The following is an 18,217-nucleotide window of genomic DNA, read 5'->3' on the forward strand; positions in this document are numbered from 1 at the left end:
TCCTTTGAGTTGGTGGGACCATCAACTCGTCAGCCATCTGGATACCATTCTGAAGGCTTGTTAGGATTAACCAGGGAGAGGGATACCAGCTTGTGCGCTTTAATCTACAGCTACTGGAACTGAAGTGACTCCATCTTGTTTGCTTTTTCAACGATCCCGTGCAGGGCAGGTGTCCCCCAACGTCCTCCCTCTTGTCCCCATGACTGAGGCTCAGGAACAGTGGGATCTGCAGGGCCTGCCAGGAACCAACGTCTTCAGAAGCATTTGTTCTTCATACAAAGGTACTGTGTCAACCCGATTGAGAGAACACCACTCTTGCGGTGAAAGTTTGTGAAACTTTCCCAACTTGCAGGCCTAATCAGCTTGTGAACCGACATAGGATTCTTTTTCGTCTAAACTACCTATGAGAACTTTTGGAAAGACTTTACCGTTTGATACCAGAACGGCTCTTTACTATCCAGAACACTAGCCCATTGACTTTGGCCTGGCCTACTGACATGCATTTAACTCTTCTGGTGAACTGAAACTATTTGCACTGTCTAACAAGTTTATGTGATCTATTCTACTTACCTTGTCCCTTTTGCTCACTTCTGAGTAACTGAACTGCCATTTGGCTCTTATTTCAGGAGAGTTCAAACTGTCAAAGTCTTGAAGTTGTGTATTGAAGTGTATTGGTATATAATATTAAGTTGTCTTCTAGTGAAATGTTTTCTAAATGATTGTGTAATAAATTAATAAGTGTTTTACAAAGAAACCTTGAATATAAATGTCTACTTGATCAACTGTGATTGAAAGTCCTCTGTGTAATTACTTGTACTGCTCACATTCACTCTTGAGATAAGCCTGGCTGCTCAGCTCGCTACCAAAAACTGTGTGGTACAGACTTATACCAAAGGTTGGTTTGGCTAACACCTGTAGTCCTAATTGTGTGTAGTGGTCCCAGAGGGTACTGCATGCAATTCTGCCTAACAGATGCACCAAGGCTAAGGCCCTGATTCACAGAGTGTTTTCAAATGGGGATTTGCCCCTATAAAATGATTCTGTGAATTAGGCCCTTAAGGTACGTATTACCCAAGCCAGCACAATACTTAAGAGCAAAGAAGAGCTCCAGAGTGGATGCATTCAGGGTGCAGCAGCACAGGACCCGGTTCCCTGGATTCTTGGTCTGGAGACAAAAAAAACTAGACACTGGGTGGGAACTTGAAGCAGCAGTCAGACGAGGCTTCCAGGAAAGATTTCTTCAGGGATTCTCGTGGACTCTGTGAGGGGACTTCAAGGATTCAAATCCTGTCTCTGGAGATCCAGCAAGTGGCCACAAAAGTTTCAGACTGATTCGGAACACCATGCATTGCACTCAGGCTCCAGGTCCCAGGGTATTGGTGGTTTGCAGCCCAGCAAGATCACAGCACGTTGTGGGATGGCTCACAATGCAGGTCTTCCTAGGACGAGTGGATCTCACCAGCCTCTGGGTAAAAGTCTCATTCGGGACCACCATGTCAATTGGAAGAAGTGGTTTCACCAGGCTCTGGTTACACAGCAGGCTCTCTTGTCGCTGGAAATCGCTAGAGCTGATTCTTCTTCTTCAGATTCAGATTCAGATTCAGCTCCAGTGGTCGACTTGTCAGCAGCTTCCAGGTTCAGAGTATTTATCAGGAACTACAGCACACCTTCTGCAATGTGTCTCTGATGTTTACAGAAAGGAGTATCTGGCTGTCCAATCAGGACAGCCAGCCCCCTCCCCCCCATTGACACTGGGATCCTTTCAGGCAAGGAGCAAGACAGAGGGGTGCAGAGTTTTGGACTCCTCCCTCGCTTCCTGCCTTCTCAGACACTCTGAAGCCTAGGCATGGAATACAAAGGATTCCCGCCGAAGACAAAACTTCCACCGAGATCGTTCCCACCTAGATCGGCAGGGGCAGACCTCAAACAACAAACAAAACACTAGGTGAGAGGGGAAAGATTCCCACTCACATGGGGACAAGATCAAATAATTACCAAGCCCAAGCAAAAACCTCTGGCGTCGACACAGGTCAGGAAGATTTACCGTAAAGACGAAATTATAGTTGGAAGGCATGGTTTAGTCTCTTTTGCTCTTCGATCAGGGTTTTTCTTGTTTAGAGATTTCTCTTGACAATATGATTTTTAGAAGGAGAGAACTCAGAAGAACAGACCAAAAATTCATACGTTGAGCAAAAAGTGCTGGGGGCTCACATGTAGAGGAGATTGTGCATAAAATATGAAAATCTACTTAACATTTATCAAATCTTGCTAGGCAATGCTATGCTTTGCTACATGTATCTTAATTGCACCTTTCTACTTTCTACCTTATGCTTTACTGCTCTTAGGGGTATATTTATTTTTCCCCATTTACATTTGCTTCCAAGTGTCTCACTTTAATCTTGCTCCTGTGTCCCCACTGTGCATTTTTCCCAGCAACGTTTTGCTGGCACTACAGTTAATTATCAAATCGTGAGAATGGACAGCACAGTGATAAAGACAGCTTTGAGCCAAAAACATCAAATCTGTATTACAAATGCAGCCCCAAAAAGAACCAGTCATTTCCTGTAGACTTTAGGCCCCTATAATCTACTGGTCTCCCCCATAATCGCATGCATTAGTATGCCCCCCTCACCATTTGCTTACCCCGGATTCATCTCGAGCCAGGCATCTAGCTGACCAGCCCGGGGGGCATCGAGCCCGGCTAAGATCTTGCCGCTCTCCACATGGATGACTTTAACCGGTAGGTCACTCATCTGACTCGTCTCGTCCAAAGGCTGAGAAAAGAAACAATGTTCAAAGGGCATTGGCATTGTCAAAGTGCTAGTGCAGCGGTTACCATGGAAATAAACAAAGCACACATTTATAAGAATCATTTAGGTGTTATAAACTTGGAGTCTGACAAGCTCCTTAGGCATCATCTTTTACATTATGACACACAGCACCTTCAGTGCAGTGGCACAGGGAAGTCTCTTAGATTCCCCTAAGAGCAGTAAAAATTGACTTTACTTCGAGACCCAGCACAAACTATCTTACCATAGGGTGCTGGAGGGGGTTACTTGGTATCCCCTTTGTCTAGTTTCCCATGTAACATTTTTATGTTACCCTTTCTACAATTAATGGCTGTTGGCAGTGGTTTAATTTGTACTACCATTGTGTGTTTTTAACGCGGGCTGCGTTCCCAGCCACAGTAAAGCACCCATCGGTGCCCATTTTGTCAAAATGGCACCGGTCTTTTTTTGCCATTCCTTGTTGAAAAGGTCCTTCTTGAGATATATTCTGCGTGCCAAACTAGGTTTGGTTCCTTTGTTTGTTTGATCTTCGGCGGGATTCCTGAGTGAAGCCCACCTATGGGTCCAGTATGTCTGGCAAGGGCAGGAAGTCAGGGAGGCGCCGGAAACTCCCTGTGCTTAATACCCTTGGGTCACAGGAATGCACCCAAAAGGTGATTGGCCTGCTGGCTGTCCGGCAACGACAGCAACCCTGCTGTGTAACTGATAGCTAGGCTGGAATTAATGGGAGAAACCTGCATAAAAGGCGAGGCTTTTTGGCATGGAAGGCAGAGTCGAACACTGGACGAAGGAATCCAAAGAAGAACTTGGAATAGACGCCTGCTGCAACTCCTGGACCGCTGGTTTGCCCGGTGAAGCCCTGCTACTGTCCTGAAGCTCCAAATTCGCCTCGACTAGAGAAGCCCTGCAAGGACGACTTCTCACTGAGTTGGTAGGACCAATCAACTCCGAAGTAAGCCCGGCTGGACATCCTCTCAGAGCTGGCTGTACTGCTGCTGCTGGAACCGAAGTGCCAGGGAGAGGAACACCAGATTCTGTCTGTTGCTTTTAAGTCGGACCCGAGTGCTAGGAAGACCCTCCAGACTTCCCTGATGCAGGACTGACCAAGCCTGAGCCACCTCAACAGAGTGTTGGACCCCAAAAGCAAGGAAAGTCTGAAGTGGTATCGAAGAATCGCAGTATTGCTGTTTGCTGTCAGACGAAAAGGCAGCTGAAACATCAAAGAACCGCTAAATTGAAGTTTGCCCATTGCTGCTGCTGACCTTCCCATTGCAGAGCAGGAGTCCCCAGAGGTCCTCCCTCTTGTCCCAAAGACTGAGGCTCGGGAACAATAGGATCTGCAGAGCTGTACAGGAACAGAAGCCAGCTGGAAGCATTTCTTCTAACCAAAGGTACTGTATAAGAGAACTTACCTCTTGTTGTGTAGCCTTACTTGCTCTCAGTTGAGACCGGTCTTGATTACCTTGCAGAGTTGCTAAAGCTTTGTCCCCCACAGGCCTCCCAGCTTGTGGCCCTTCAAGTGTTCCATTTTCTACAAACATTACTAAAAACATTGTGCAAGAACTTTTTACCTACCTACGAAGAAGATCTTCAGCGCTCCTAGACATTGTGCAATTAACATTGGCTGTCCTGGCTCCCTGAGAGACTCTTCTGCACCTCTGACTCTGTGCTTTATCATCTTTTCCCCAGGAAAGCGTTAGATTTATTTGACATTGGAAGGTTTTTAAAAAGTACTTAGCCGTTTATGAATTATTTGTTAACCTTTGTTTTATTCCTCCATTCTATCCTTTGCACCAAACTCAGTATTGCTCTAAATGGATCAGTGATAAATCAATGTCCACAGTGTCCTAGCTATTTAAGTCACCTGAGGGTGTAGGAAGTGCCTGTGTGCCGTCCCCAATGGGTATCATCTGATTTAGAGAAACAGTGTTTTGATGTGTATTATAAGTGTTATATACATATATATAGGCTTATACAACTGACTGTGAAATAAAGTAATAACTGTTTTAACAAGAAAAAGTGTTTATTTGAATAACTGTACTGTGAAACTCTGTCACAACCTTACAGCTCACATTGGCCCTCCTTTAGATAAGCCTGGCTGCTCAGTCACACTACCAACCTGTGTAGTTCAGACTTATACCAAAGGTTGGATCCCTATTGCCAGGAGGTCAAGGTTATTGTGCTGCACCCAAAGGGCACTGCATACAATCTTGCCTAACAGGAAGTTCGACAGGAAGATAGTTTCATCTATGTTAGGACAGTCAGTCCAACTAAGGGCAGTGTTTGGTAAGATTGTCATAGCAATGACATCTTCCTGACCTGTGTCAACCTCAGAATCTTTTGCTTTACTGGTGTATTAATTTTCCCTATACCTCAGTGACTGTGAACCTTTTTCCACACTCGCAGAATCTTTTACTCTTTATGGGGTCATTTAGAAGAATCTCCATAGTGCCTTTTTAATTTTATCCTCCAACAACTTTGGGCACATACTGCCTTTTGTTGCTGGGTTGCCCAAGGGGCTCCACTTTCTCTGGCTAATCTTGTGAGAACTACAGTTCCCAAGGGTAGAAAGGATCTGTGGATCCCTTTTACATGTTAGTAGATGAGAGCAGCACACCTCACCTTATGCGGAGTGCTGGGGGGTTACTGGGTTTCCCCTTTTCTCATTTTAAATGTAACATTTATGTTAAGAGGAAAAACGTACCTATAATGGCTGGTGGCAGTGAACCTTTTTATTAATTTGGTACACCTTTACCACGGGCTGTTTCCACAGCCTCGGTAAAGGCACTAATGGGTGCTAATTTTACCAAAATGGCCCCTTGTCTTCTTTTTTCACCATTTCAGTGTTCCTTTTCCTTTCTTGTTCCTTCCCCTGACCTCCAGGGCAAGAAAATCCTTTGTGTCAATTTGGTCTTTGGCGGGAGGCCTCGGCCAAGCCTGCCCAGGCTCCAAAGTGTCTGTGAAGGCAGAAACAAGGGAGGAGTCCAAAACTCTGCAGCCCTTTGTCTTCCAGCTCGACTGCGAGAATCCAGTTCAAACGGGGAGGCTGGCTACCCTGAAAGGAATGCCAACCCCTCCCAAGTTTGAATGTTGCATAGCTGTTTGATTGGCTGGGTTCCTGCATAAAGGTCTGATCCTGGAAGCTGAAGCAGTAGTCGACCACTGGAACCAAAACCGAATGAGATGATCAAGAAAACGCAGATGAGACAACTTCCAGCCACCGAATAGCCTGCTTTGTAACTGGAGCCTGCAGTTAACCTTCCTTCCAATGGACCTGGGGGACTTTGGAAACAAAGACCCAGAGCATAGTGAGAATTTGGAGCCATCCCACTGCGTGCTGCGACCTTGCGGGGCTGCAATACCCAAATACCGTGGGACCTCAAGCCATTGTGCGGTGCATTGTCTTCCGAATTGTGAATCTCAAACTTTGTGGCCATCTTGCTGGACCTACAGGGATGTGAATAGAGTTTGAAAAGTCCCCTCATCAGAGTGCTGGAGCTGGCAAACAACTAGAATCCGACCAGCGATGTTCAGTCTTCTTCTGGCTCCTAAAAAGGGTGCCAAAAACCACAGACCTGCATCCAGACGTGAGGAAACTCTTGCCTGGAGCCTTCTGTGCCGATCCCTGCAGAAAAAGCCCATCCGGGGCCCTGTCTTCATGACAGGGAAGGCAGCGCCTTGATATTTGGCTGTAGATCCTGAAGTCCTCCTGCTGCAAACTCTTCCTCTGTGCTGAGGTACTGTGCTGGCTTGGGTATTACTTACCTTAAGTCTCTTGTAATTCCTGTGTAGCTTTGGGGCGACTTCTGTGATTCAAAGTCCTCTCGTCCAGTTCACCCAGTATCCTGCTGGAATCCTCCTAGGGTGTCTTCTCTGAAGTCCCTGGACCCTCAACTAAATTTGAAAGTAGAACACTTACTTGTTTGTACAATTTTCCTCCGGAACACTGAACTTTTCCAGCAACTGAGCCCTTCCTCTCTCAAACTTGAGCAGGACCACATACCGTTTCGGAAGAACATCAAGACCTTCCTTTTCGCTTCCGCTTGCTCCCTCTCCCCCCTGCTGATGCTCCTGCCTGCTGCTGTAACTGGTTACCTGGCCACCCACTGACCCTCACGGGCACCAGGCTTCTGCACAACCAGTAGCGCCTTATACTGCCTTTGGGACGCCCACCCACTTAGGGTCTGTATCTGCAACCCTACAGTCCCCTGCCTCTCTGCATTTACTTGAGGAACACACCTGGCAGCACTTACTGCATCTTGCCTCTTCCCTCCCCCTAGCACGATCTGAATGACACAAGTCCTAGTAAGATAGTTCGTTTTGTCCTCCCTCCTTCTACCCTTCCTGGTCTTGTCGTGCCTAGACACCCTTGCGTACAGACGCGTTATAAATGACTTCTTGAGGATTCCAAGATGGCGGACAGCAGGGAGTAGACGTGCTGTCCGAGGCTCCCGACCCCAGAGCAGTCACAGAGCGGTCCACCACCCCGCTATCAGTGAGCAACTTCTGTGCGGAGTGGCAAGGCTCCTGAAGCCTACGGGAGCGAATTGTGCAGAGCTCAGGGCTCTGAAAGGCGGAGCCCAGAAGCGTGGCGGCCCGCCGTCGGCGCGCCTGCTGACGGCTGCTGACGGAGGCCGGGGCTGAAGAGGGGGATGCCGGACGGCCCCCGGTGGAAGATGCTTGACTGCGGTGCCAGCGGGAGCGGCGCCCGCATGGGAGTGGCACCCTGTGGAGGCTTGCGGGCGGCTGGCCGGGTGCAGTGCGGCCTCGGCTGAACACCTATCCCGCCGGTGGAGGTGGTGGAGGGGGCTCCGCCGCAAGAGGCGATTGCCGGTGGCATTGCGGCCTAGGGCGGGCCCCCCCCCCCCATTGAAGGTCAGAGGAGGAAGAGCGAGGGCGGCCCACGACATCGGTGAACAGCGGCCAAGGAGTGGACCGGAGGAGTGTGGCTGCCCAGAGCCCTGGGAAGCGGTGGTGAGCGGGGGGTAGCAGCGGCACGGGGGCGGGCAGGCCCCTAGACATCCAGCAGCAGAGGAAACAGAGCGGGACGCGTGAGCTGCTCCGACTGCCTTTTTTTTGATGTGGTGGCCCATGAAGTGGCGGTAATTGCGGCCCGGGAGAGCTTGGCTTCCCCCAGGGAGTCTAGTGGGCTGAGGCCACCCCCTATGCCTCGGTGACGGTAGCAGTACATGACCCTGTGGACTTTGCGTGGGAGAGCAGTATTTTGTTGTAATCCCCGGTGTGAGCCACCACCCAGGAGGGGTGCCAACTGGGGCTATATCACCGTTTCCTACTGCTTCCAGCATCTGAAGATCACTGGCGCTGGGCCCCTTCCGTGGTTTCCTGGCCTCCGGGTGTGGACATCCCTCTGAAATACGTTTGAGGTGTGGCAACCTGGTGGCGACTGGCACGCCTGGTGGGGGTATTACCCCGGAGCGACGCGGGAGTACCAAGCACAAGGAGGAGCGGCCCCCCACGCGGCAGGTCTCACTCCGGACAGATGGCTACCCGCCACAAGGGGAAGAGTGGGAGGGTGTTGCAGAGTCCAAGGGAGTCACAGGGCACCCTTCCCTCCTTGTGGTCGGTGCAGGAAATGGGTGAGGGCTCGGATGGAGGCGCTGAGGACTCGGAGGAGGGGAGAGCGGCGGTGGGGGCACAGCAGGAGCCGTCCGCAGCGGCTAGACAGGATGTGCTGAGCGAGATTCAAGTGCTTCATGCCAATTTGGCTAAGACATTCCAAGATCAGTTTCAGTTGATGAGGGCAGATCTCAATGAGGCACTCGAGGAGATCAAACGGGACTTATGGCAACTGGGGGGAGAGAACTGACCTCCTGGAAAGGGGTCTCCAGGAAATAGACAAGGACACCACAGCCAATAGTGAGGCTATACAGCGCCTTGATGTTGCGACCCAGAATCTTGCAATGCAAATGGAGGATCTCGAAAACAGGTCGCGAAGAATCAATATTAGGGTGAAGCAATTACCGGAGTCAGTCTCGGACGGGGACTTGAAAGCCTGGACCTCCCGTTTCTTCGCAAACATTTTAGGAAGAGAGGACCCAGATGCCATCGAATTAGAGCGAGTCCATAGGGTCGGAAGGCCTGCCAACGGGCCCACCTCGAGACCGAGAGATGTGCTAGCCCCTTTGCCAGATACGCATAAAAGGAGACTGTTCTCCAGGCTGCGCGGAAACAGGAACCAATAGTGTATAAAGAGCAGCAGATAGCTCTATTTCAAGATCTAGCAAACATCACCCTAATCAAGAGGAGACAGATGGCGCTGATACTGAAGGTGTTGAAGGGACACAGCGTTACCTATAAGTAGACATTTCCATTCGACCTTGTCTTTGATTGGGAAGGCTCGCAGAAACGGATAACGTCTGTCCAGGAGGGGTCTGCACTGCTGCGGATCGACCTCGAGGAGGATCCCTTGAGTAGTGCCCGGCGAGCCGGAGACAACAGGCCAAGGCAGAGGCCGTGGGAATGGTCCACGGTGGGAGATAAGAAGAGGAAGGGCACGAGAAGGAATAGCAGCTCCCTGAGGGAAGGGGAAGGGAGTGGGGCGGAGGGAGGTAATGGCAGCAAGGAGAGTACCCGAGTTGGGGTTTTGATATGCAAGGGGTGGTGGACCCTAAAGGTTGGTAGAGGAGTTTGGGGAAGACGAAGCAACATCTTGGGATCAGTAAGGGCAATGTGGCCCGGTAGGGGGAAGGGGGAGGAGCGGAAAGGGCTTTTGCTCTGGCTTGGAGGTTGGGGAGGGAGGGTGGGACAAACTCAGGGGAAGGGGGGGGGAGGGGAGTGGGCAGGGGCGGAGAGGGGAGTTCTCACCCACAGTTGGGGTTTCAGGGTGGAGGGGGGGAGGGGTGGGGTGTCGCCAATGGAGAGGAATGGAGCCCTGGACGGAGCGGAATAGAAATGAAGGGGGCGGGGGTCAGGGGAGGAGTTTGGCATCTCTCCCAGGAGGTGGTGGGGAGGCGCGGTAAGGTTAACATGGGGGTATGGCTGGCAAGCTGTTCCTTTACACAGCTTTCAAGTGGTTGACACATAACGTGAGAGGACGAACTCCCCCCTCAAGCGTACTAAGCTGGAGCTGTTTACTAAGTCCCAAAGGCCAGACGTGCTGGCGCTGCAGGAGACACACTTATTAAAACGAGACCAAGGTCGCTTGCACCTGAGGGGCTTCCCATTGATATTGTTTGCATCGGGGCCTACTAAAAGGGGGGGAGTCGCCCTGGCTTTTGAGAAGGGAGTTAACTTTCGACCCTGTGATATCCTCAGGGATAAAAATGGAAGCTACATCATGGTGAGGGGGGAGATATTGGGATCCCAGTATAGCCTCGGTGTATCCCCCCCAATGTGGGCCAAGACCAATACCTGCGGGATACTTTGGGCACCCTAGAGAATTTCGCCAGGGGACAGGTGATAGTGATGGGGGATTTTAACCTTGCCTGGGACAGAAAGGGGGACAGGTCCCGGTATGACAGGGAATGGGGTGGCGCCATTGCATCTCCTCAGCTGAGTGGGAAATGGGAGGAGGCCGGGCTGCGCGATGCATGGCGTGCAACACAGGGTGAGGAAGAGGAATTTACTTTTCTGTCAGATGTCCATAAAACACAGTCCCGCATTGACTACATCTGGATCTCGGCTAGTTTGGTGGGGCAGGTGGAGGATGTCGAGGTGGGCTCCCTGGGGATAGCGGACTACAAAGTGGTGCAACTGAACATGCGGCTCGGGAGGCGTAGGCCAGGGGTGTGGACTTGGAGGTTCCCAGAGGAGCTCCTGAGGGATCAGGTTTTACGAGAGGAGCTAGGGGACAAAATCCGGGATTTCTTCGAGAGGAATAACAGTTGGGACACTAGTCAGAGTGTGAGGTGGGATGCCTTTAAAGCGACCTTGAGGGGGGAAATCATTGCTATGAAAGCGGAGAAAAGTAGATTGCTGAGAAGCCTGGAAACTCAGCTAGAAAATGAGGTTGAAGTGCCCAGGGCGTGCGTGCAGGAGACCGCAACTTGGAAGACGCATAGGAAATACAGGTTGGCGGAGGGCCAGCTGGGGATCTTGCGCACTAAAAAAGCGGAAGAGGCTATGCTCAGGGTCAGGCAAAATTTTTACGCCAAAGCCACTCCTGGCTCGCCTCCTGAGGGGACAAAGGGAGCAGAAGATTATAACGGCAATTAAAGATGCGGGAGGACAGAGGCTTACCCATGCTGAAGAGATAAAGGGGAGGTTGGTAGAATTCTACGGGGTGCTGTACTCCTCACAGACCCTACGTACCCAGCCACAGAGAGTTTCTGGAGGGCCTCCCACTCCCGAGATTATCCAAAGAGGAAGGCGAAGATTTAGGCCGACCAATTACAGAGGATGAGGTTAGGGCCATAATAGCGATGCTTCCCCTCGGCAAGGCTCCTGGGCCTGACGGCTACCCGGCCTCATTCTACAGGGCTTTCTCCCACCTCCTGGTTCCGCACCTAACGCAACTGTTTAACACGTTTGGTGAGGAGGGCGGTATCACCCCCTCGATGGAGGAGGCAAAAATTTCTCTCATTCACAAGGTGGGGAAAGACCCAGAGGAATGTACCTCGTACCGCCCAAATGCCCTTATAAATACGGAGGCAAAAATCTTCACCAAAATCCTGGCGAAGCGTCTGGAAAGGCATCTACCTTTCTTGGTCGATCAGGACCAATCAGGCTTTGTCGTGAGGAGGCAGACTGCTGACAATATCAGGAGGGTGGCTCACCTGGTGGAGAAATCGCGCAAGACGTCCACTCCGGCGGTTCTTTTGGCGCTCGGCGCCGAAAAAGCATTCGACCGGGTGGAGTGGTAGTTCTTATTTCAGGTGATGGAAAGGATGGGCCTGGGGACGGGATTTATACGAATGGTCTCAGCCAACTATAAGAACCCCACCTCGCGGATCCTGGTCAATGGGGAGGTGTCCCAGCCGTTCAGATTGGGGCGGGGGACAAAGCAGGGCTGCCCCCTTTCTCCTTTACTCTACGCAATATATCTGGAGCCATTGCTTGTGGCTATTCGTGAGGCGGAGGAGATTCAGGGAATACCATTCGGGGGGAGGCAGCATAAAGTAGCAGCTTTCGCCGATGACATGTTGCTTACCCTCACGAACCCTAAGGTTTCCATTAGAGCGAGTATAGAACTCCTGACCAGATTCGGCGAACTATCGAGATTGCGGGTCAATTTTTTTAAATCGGAGCTTATGAATCTGTCCTTTGGGAAACCAGAGGCGGAAGAGACACAGACGACCTCCCCATTTAAATGGAGCCCTACCAGGCTGCGTTACTTGGGAGTTAGGATTACACCATCATTGGCGGGTTGGTACGGGGCCAACTATGAGCCTCTGCTGCTGGATATTACAAAATATTTAAGAAGATGGGGCACTCTGCGATTGTCCTGGTTGGGGAAGGGTGCAGTCCTCAAAATGGTGGTGCTTCCTCGAGTATTGTATCTATTCCAGGCTATTCCCCTTCCAGTCCCGGAAAGTTTTTCAAGAGACTAGATTTGTCTGGGAGGGAAGGAAGCCGCGCCTGTCTAGGCGGCTGCTAGTGGCTTCTAGAGAGAGGGGGGAAGGGAGCCTGGCATTCCCTGACTTTCGCCGTTATCATGAAGCTGCTCAACTAAGGGTGATCAGAGAGTGGTTTTCGGACACCTACCTTAAACACTGGGTAAAAATGGATAGGGCTGTAGTTCAGCATCATTTGGGGGAGGTATCGTGGCTCCTGCGAAGATTGAGGCCATCGCATTTATATTTAAGTGCGATTACTAAGAGAGTGGTGGATAACTGGGACAGGGCTGTGGAGAAGCGGGGGATCACAACCTTTCTGTCCCCCATTCACCCCTATCTTTAATAACGGGGACTTCACACCGGGGTTGGAGCAAGGGGCGTTTGCACAGTGGGAGAAGGGGGGCTGCAGAACGCTGAGGGATATGTTCAGTGGTGATAGGGTGAAAACGTTCGAGGAATGTAAGCAGGAATTTGGGGTGAGAACGGGAGAGGCATCGTTACTTCCAGATTAGGCACTGGGTAATGTCTGGGGAAATAAGGAAGGCTGCGACGTGGGGCCTCACGCAATTTGAGCGATTTCTCACCACTCATGAGGGCTCCAAAGGGTTGATTTCGGATCTGTATAGACAACTAGAGCAGGCAGGCCCAATAACTACTTGGGCATATATGAGGAGCTGGCAGCAACATCCAGGGCTCTGCATGGCACAGGAGGACTGGGAGAGGCACTGGAAGTTGATCCCAAGGCCGACCCAACTGCAGGAGGCGTGGTATAAATATTTGTATGGCTGGCACTATACTCCGGCTCGCTTGCATGCGATGTACCCGGAGTCCGAGGCGAAATGTTGGAGGGGATGTGGGGAAAGGGGTTCAGCGGCCCACATATGGTGGGAATGTCCCGTCATCAGGTCATTCTGGAGCGGGGTAGGACAGGCCCTATCACAGACTTTGGGGGAGGGTGCCAACCAGGACCCGCAGGAGATTCTCCTAGGGGAAAAAGGGTGTGGGGGGCGAGAAAGAAGGGAAGGGTAGAACCAAGGCAAAAGTTATCTTCGTGTTGGCCGCGATGGCCCTCATCGCTCAGAGGTGGAAGAGCCCTACGATCCCGACGGAGCAAGAATGGTTGAGGAAAATGTTGGAGATAGTTTTGATGGAATGGGCAATGTATGCAGTAAATAACAGACTGGAAAACCTCCCAATAGATTGGGGAGAGACGCTGGCATACCTCAAAGGGGTCTTCAGGGAGCAATGGTGCCCTCAAAGGCTTAAGCTTTTGGATATTTATGGATAATCTGTGGCGGGGGATAGGGTTGAGTGGGGCGGATCTATTGGCGATATGGGGGAGTGGTGGATTAGTTTAGTGGGTTGTTGCTTATGAATTGTGTTCATTTCTGTGTTTTTTTTTCTCTTGTTATTGATGATGAAAACAAAAAAAGAATTTAATAAATGACTTCTTGTTAGGGAGAATTCTCAGAAATGTGCCAATTCCCTTCTACTTTAGAGACCCCCAGCAACTTTGCTGGACTTTAGGACTTTAATTTCTAACCTGGAGTGAGTGAGACCTTTTTCCCACTCTCTCATGTATTTTTCTGTTTTGTCTTCGACGGAAATCCTGTGGATTCCCCACCCAGGCTCCAGAGTATCTGGAAAGGCACATTGCCCTATTTAAAGAATGATTATTTAAAAATAACCGTTACATACATAATACATTATGTAACTACAAACCTTGAGTGCAAGCCTTACTTGGATACTTGTATTGGTGGATTTCATTGCTACAGCTCTGTTAAGGAGACATTTTCAGTTTAGTGCTAAATACCTCCCACCTTAGAGCCCCCCAGCTCTTTTGCTGAACTTTGTGACTTTTGTACTTTTAATTCTATGCGTTTTCTGTGTTTCTTTTGACTTTGGAGTCTGAAACTCCATAGGCATCATTGTTTACATTGTGACACACAGCACCTTCAGTGAAGTGGCCCAGGGAAGTCTCTTAGATTTCCCAAACGTTTAAATACATTCTCTTGGTGAAACTACTGTTTCCAAAGAGCATTGAAGTGAAATTGACATTAATTACACGTTGTAACTTTCTAGACCCAGCACACACTATCTTACAATAGGGTGCTGGTGGGGTTACTTAGTATCCTCTTTGTCTAGTTTCTCATGTAACATTTTTATGTTACCCTTTCTACAATTAATGACTGGTGGCAGTGGTTTACTTTTTACTACCATTGCGTGTTTTTACCGCAGGCTGCAATTGCAGCTGCAGTAAAACCACCCTGGGTGCCCATCTTGTCAAAATGGCCCAGGTCTTCTTTTTTCGCCATTTCTTGTTGGAAAGGTCCTTCTTGAGATTTACTCGCCAAACCAGGTTTGGTCCCTTTGTTCGCAGAGACAAACTCTAGAAGGACCTTTCCAAAAACAAATGGTGACAAAAAGAAGGCCGGTATCTGTTTAAACAAAGGGGCTTAGGCGCAATCTTGAAAAACATGGTTCCCGCGATTTTTAGCTACCGGTGTTCGCGGTCGGGAAAAATTATGGTAGTTTTTTGTAAAACCACTGCCACCAGCCATTCTGAGAGGAAAAGGTAGAATTTGACTGCTACATGAGTATCTAGACACAGGGGACACCAAGTAACCCCTCCAGCACTCAAGATAGGGTGTGCTGGGTCTACTAGTAAAGTCAATTTCACTTTACTTACTCTGGGAAACAGTGTTTATGTCACTGCACTGAAGGTGCTGCGACACACAATTGCAAAAGATGATGCCTATGGAGTTGGTTTGACTCCATAACCAAGAAAACACAGTGGTAAAACATATCAAAATACATGAGAGTGGGAAAAAGGGTCAAACTCTCTTCAGGTAAAACAAATCAAGTCCTCAAAATCCAGCAAAGTTGCTGGGGGTCTCTAAGGTGAAGGGAATTAGCATATTTTTGAGAATTCTCCCTAACAGTGTGTTACTATTATATTGCCCCCTTCTGACTGTTGAATACATTAATAATTGTTTAATAAAGAAACCTTGTGTGTAAGAGTTTATTTGAATACTTGTCACTGTGACTCTCTGTGCAACTCCCATCGACCCCTCTTGAGATAAGCCTGGCTGCCCAATTACGCGACCAACCTGTGTAGTACAAACTTATACCGAAGGTTGGATCCCTATTACCAGGAGGTCAGGATTGTTGTAGTGCACCCAAAGGGTACTGCATACAATCTTGCCTAACATCTAGTGTAAGGGACAGAAGTAGGTTTTTATGGACAACGGACGGTGGGCACTTTGAGTTGACAAGACATCCTGACAGACATCTTATCTTTAGTTGAGGCAGGGAAGCATTTCTCCCATCCCCCGGCCCATTTTAGGAATAGGGAAAGACAGGCTTTTTCTTGCTTTATTCTTTAATAAAACCCCAAACATGCCACCTGTGTGTCAGTCTCCAGCTTCTACACCCTTACAATACCCACACTATTTTCTTCATGGGACAATATGATGTAATGGGATAATACACATGTTTAAAGCAGTAAGAGCAAGACCTTCAGTACTTACTTCTCCATCTGGCCCAATAGATGCAGGAACTCCTTCTACATTCTCAGGCTTCTGAAACAGAAAAAGTACATACTGTAATGTCCAAGAACAGAAGCATGGAGATCCAAGTGCCGGTGCAGAGGTCACAGCTCAGAAGCGCTTCCTATACAACTTAGGTTGTGCTGAAGCAGAGATCATATGAGAGGCTAGAGTATGGCACAACCTATTTTTTATTTAGTTTGTTTGCAGGTTTAGTCTTCAATCAGGGGAAGCTGTTTTGATGCATGCAGGTCACTGTGAAACACACTGTTCCACAGTCTGAATAAACATGCAGAGTAACCTTCTTTTTCTTTTTCTTCTTCTTGTCCTTCAACACCTGGGCAGCCTTGTGCTGCCGCACCAGCTCCGTTAGATTGGCCACATATTCGTCAGTCTGCTGCAGGAGATAGGCCAGCCGCTTGTCCTTTTTCTGGTCAATGAGTTTTCGGTACCCCTCTTCATCTTCAGCCTATGGAAAGAAATAAATCAAAGTTACCCTCTTGCCAGGAGTATTAGTAGAGCATAGTAGTTTACAGAGCATGTACAAAAGGTGACCAGATGCCTGCATGTGCTAAATGTACATTACTGTGCTCACAGGCCCAGTTTGAAAAATTGAAAATAAATATAGGGTGCTTATTTAATGAATAAGTAGCTGCTACTTGGCAAAGTGAGAAAGAAATGGAACATGAAAAAGGGGTTTATACTTTTTTCACGCAAGACATAGAAAACAGGGGGCAGGTGGAGCCATCAGTTCAACTTTCTAGCCAACCCGTTTTCTTACTAGGCCTGTTGTAAGAGGTGAGATTATGTAAGTGATCAATGATTGGGGTCCAATCACGGCCCAGAGTACTGCATAGGGAAGTACCTCAGTAGGAGGAGGATCATCCCTTTCTCCTAAAAGAAATATTTCAAGCATGTATATACTGGAGGAACAATGCTCTGTTCATCACAAAAGGACACAAAACAAATAAGAAATCAGATTTGACAGGAAGCAGTGAATTTATTACAATGGGGTGAGCTTGAGGTACATTCTGAACAGGCTGTGGAGGAGTAAATGCAACAGTCACCAGGGACGGTACATGGGTGAACATACATAGATTAAGGACAACCAACATTGGACATTTGTAAGTGCAGGTAGGTGGTACGGCCAGCTGCGCTCAGATTGTGACCATGATGGGTGAAGTGATAGAGTGGTGGCAGAGGAAGTGAGGGACAGAGGCAGGTTAGATGTGAGGAACAAATGTTAGCTAGCAGGCAGATGAGAGATGGGTTAAGAGGATAATTTGGAGGCGAGGAGATGGGTTTTTTGTTTTTTTAATAAATCTGTGTGTGTGGTTATTCAGATGTCTGGGGGAAGAGAATTTCATGCGAATGGAGCAAGAATAGAGAGAATGCAAAGCGTTATGGGGCAAAGTGCCACAAGGATAGTCAAGAAGGAAGAGCTGAGATTACGAGAAGGCTTTTAGAGTTGGATAAAGTGGTGTCATACCGTGGATAGATTTGTGAACCAGGAGAAGACCTTTAAATCTGGCTCTGTTTTGCATAGTCAGCCATCCAGACTGTTGATGGTACAAGGAAGTAGGTGTAAAGTTAGGGAGTTCAAACAGCCCTGGTAGCAAAGTTAATGATCTTGTCGAGAGAACAGAAAGCATAGGTGGGGAGACCAAGGAGGATGCTCGCACAGTAGTCCAGTTTAAAGAAGACAAGAGTGGTTAAGAGGTGCGTGGCAGTGCTAAAAGGAAGGAGGTGGCTGATTTTTCTAAAATGTAGGAGGTTGAGGCGAGCTGCTGTTCCAGTTTTGGAGATGAAAGCAGAGAAGGTGTAAGAAGGGTCAGATGACAGATGTCAAGGTTTCTAGCTGAATAAGAGTAGTGGAGAGGGTCAGGTGGAAACTGGATAGGCAGTGGAAGAGATGAGAGCTTTTGCAGGATAATCATATTATATGGAATACATGATAAAAAGATTGTTCTTTGTGCAGTCACCCCCGCACAACCCCCCCACCCCACCCCCATCTACTTCAAAAAGGTACTCAAAACCTTGGCATCAATGTTGAATATTTGATGATCAACCAGATTTTTGGGAGCAAGGCTTTCTTAAACCTCAATCCCTGATTTAACTCACTTCAACTGTGGACCACTTCTCAGTGCTCAATCTACTGGGAGATGAGGGCCCTGCCCCCCACCCCCTTAAGGAGAATAGAGTTTCAGAGACCTTGTTTTCCCATGCTTTTTTGCTCACCTGTATTCTTCTCACACTACATGTGGCCTAAACAGGCTGATGGCAGTAATCCCTACATGGTTACCTTCTTAGGTGTACTCCTCTGCAACCTTTCGTTTTACACATGCTCAAAGTGGCTGGGCATGTT

At 48.8% G+C, this 18,217-nt stretch overlaps 1 protein-coding gene across 4 annotated transcripts in view; it reads right to left on the reverse strand.

Moving 5' to 3' along the window:
* The window catches only part of SMARCA4 (SWI/SNF related BAF chromatin remodeling complex subunit ATPase 4), a 648,210-nt gene that overhangs the window by 489,744 nt on the left and 140,249 nt on the right, over window positions 1-18,217 (reverse strand). For all 4 annotated transcript variants that reach the window (XM_069604251.1, XM_069604249.1, XM_069604250.1 and 1 more), the window contains exons 10-12: window positions 16,154-16,321; window positions 15,835-15,885; window positions 2,644-2,774 (exon numbers count right to left, since the gene is read on the reverse strand). In XM_069604251.1, coding sequence (XP_069460352.1) covers window positions 2,644-2,774; window positions 15,835-15,885; window positions 16,154-16,321 — 350 coding nt within the window. The remainder of the gene's footprint in view (window positions 1-2,643; window positions 2,775-15,834; window positions 15,886-16,153; window positions 16,322-18,217) is intronic.

This window comes from Ambystoma mexicanum, chromosome 3q (assembly GCF_040938575.1).
Source record: "Ambystoma mexicanum isolate Mex_15411 chromosome 3q, UKY_AmexF1_1, whole genome shotgun sequence".
NCBI lineage: Eukaryota > Metazoa > Chordata > Amphibia > Caudata > Ambystomatidae > Ambystoma > Ambystoma mexicanum.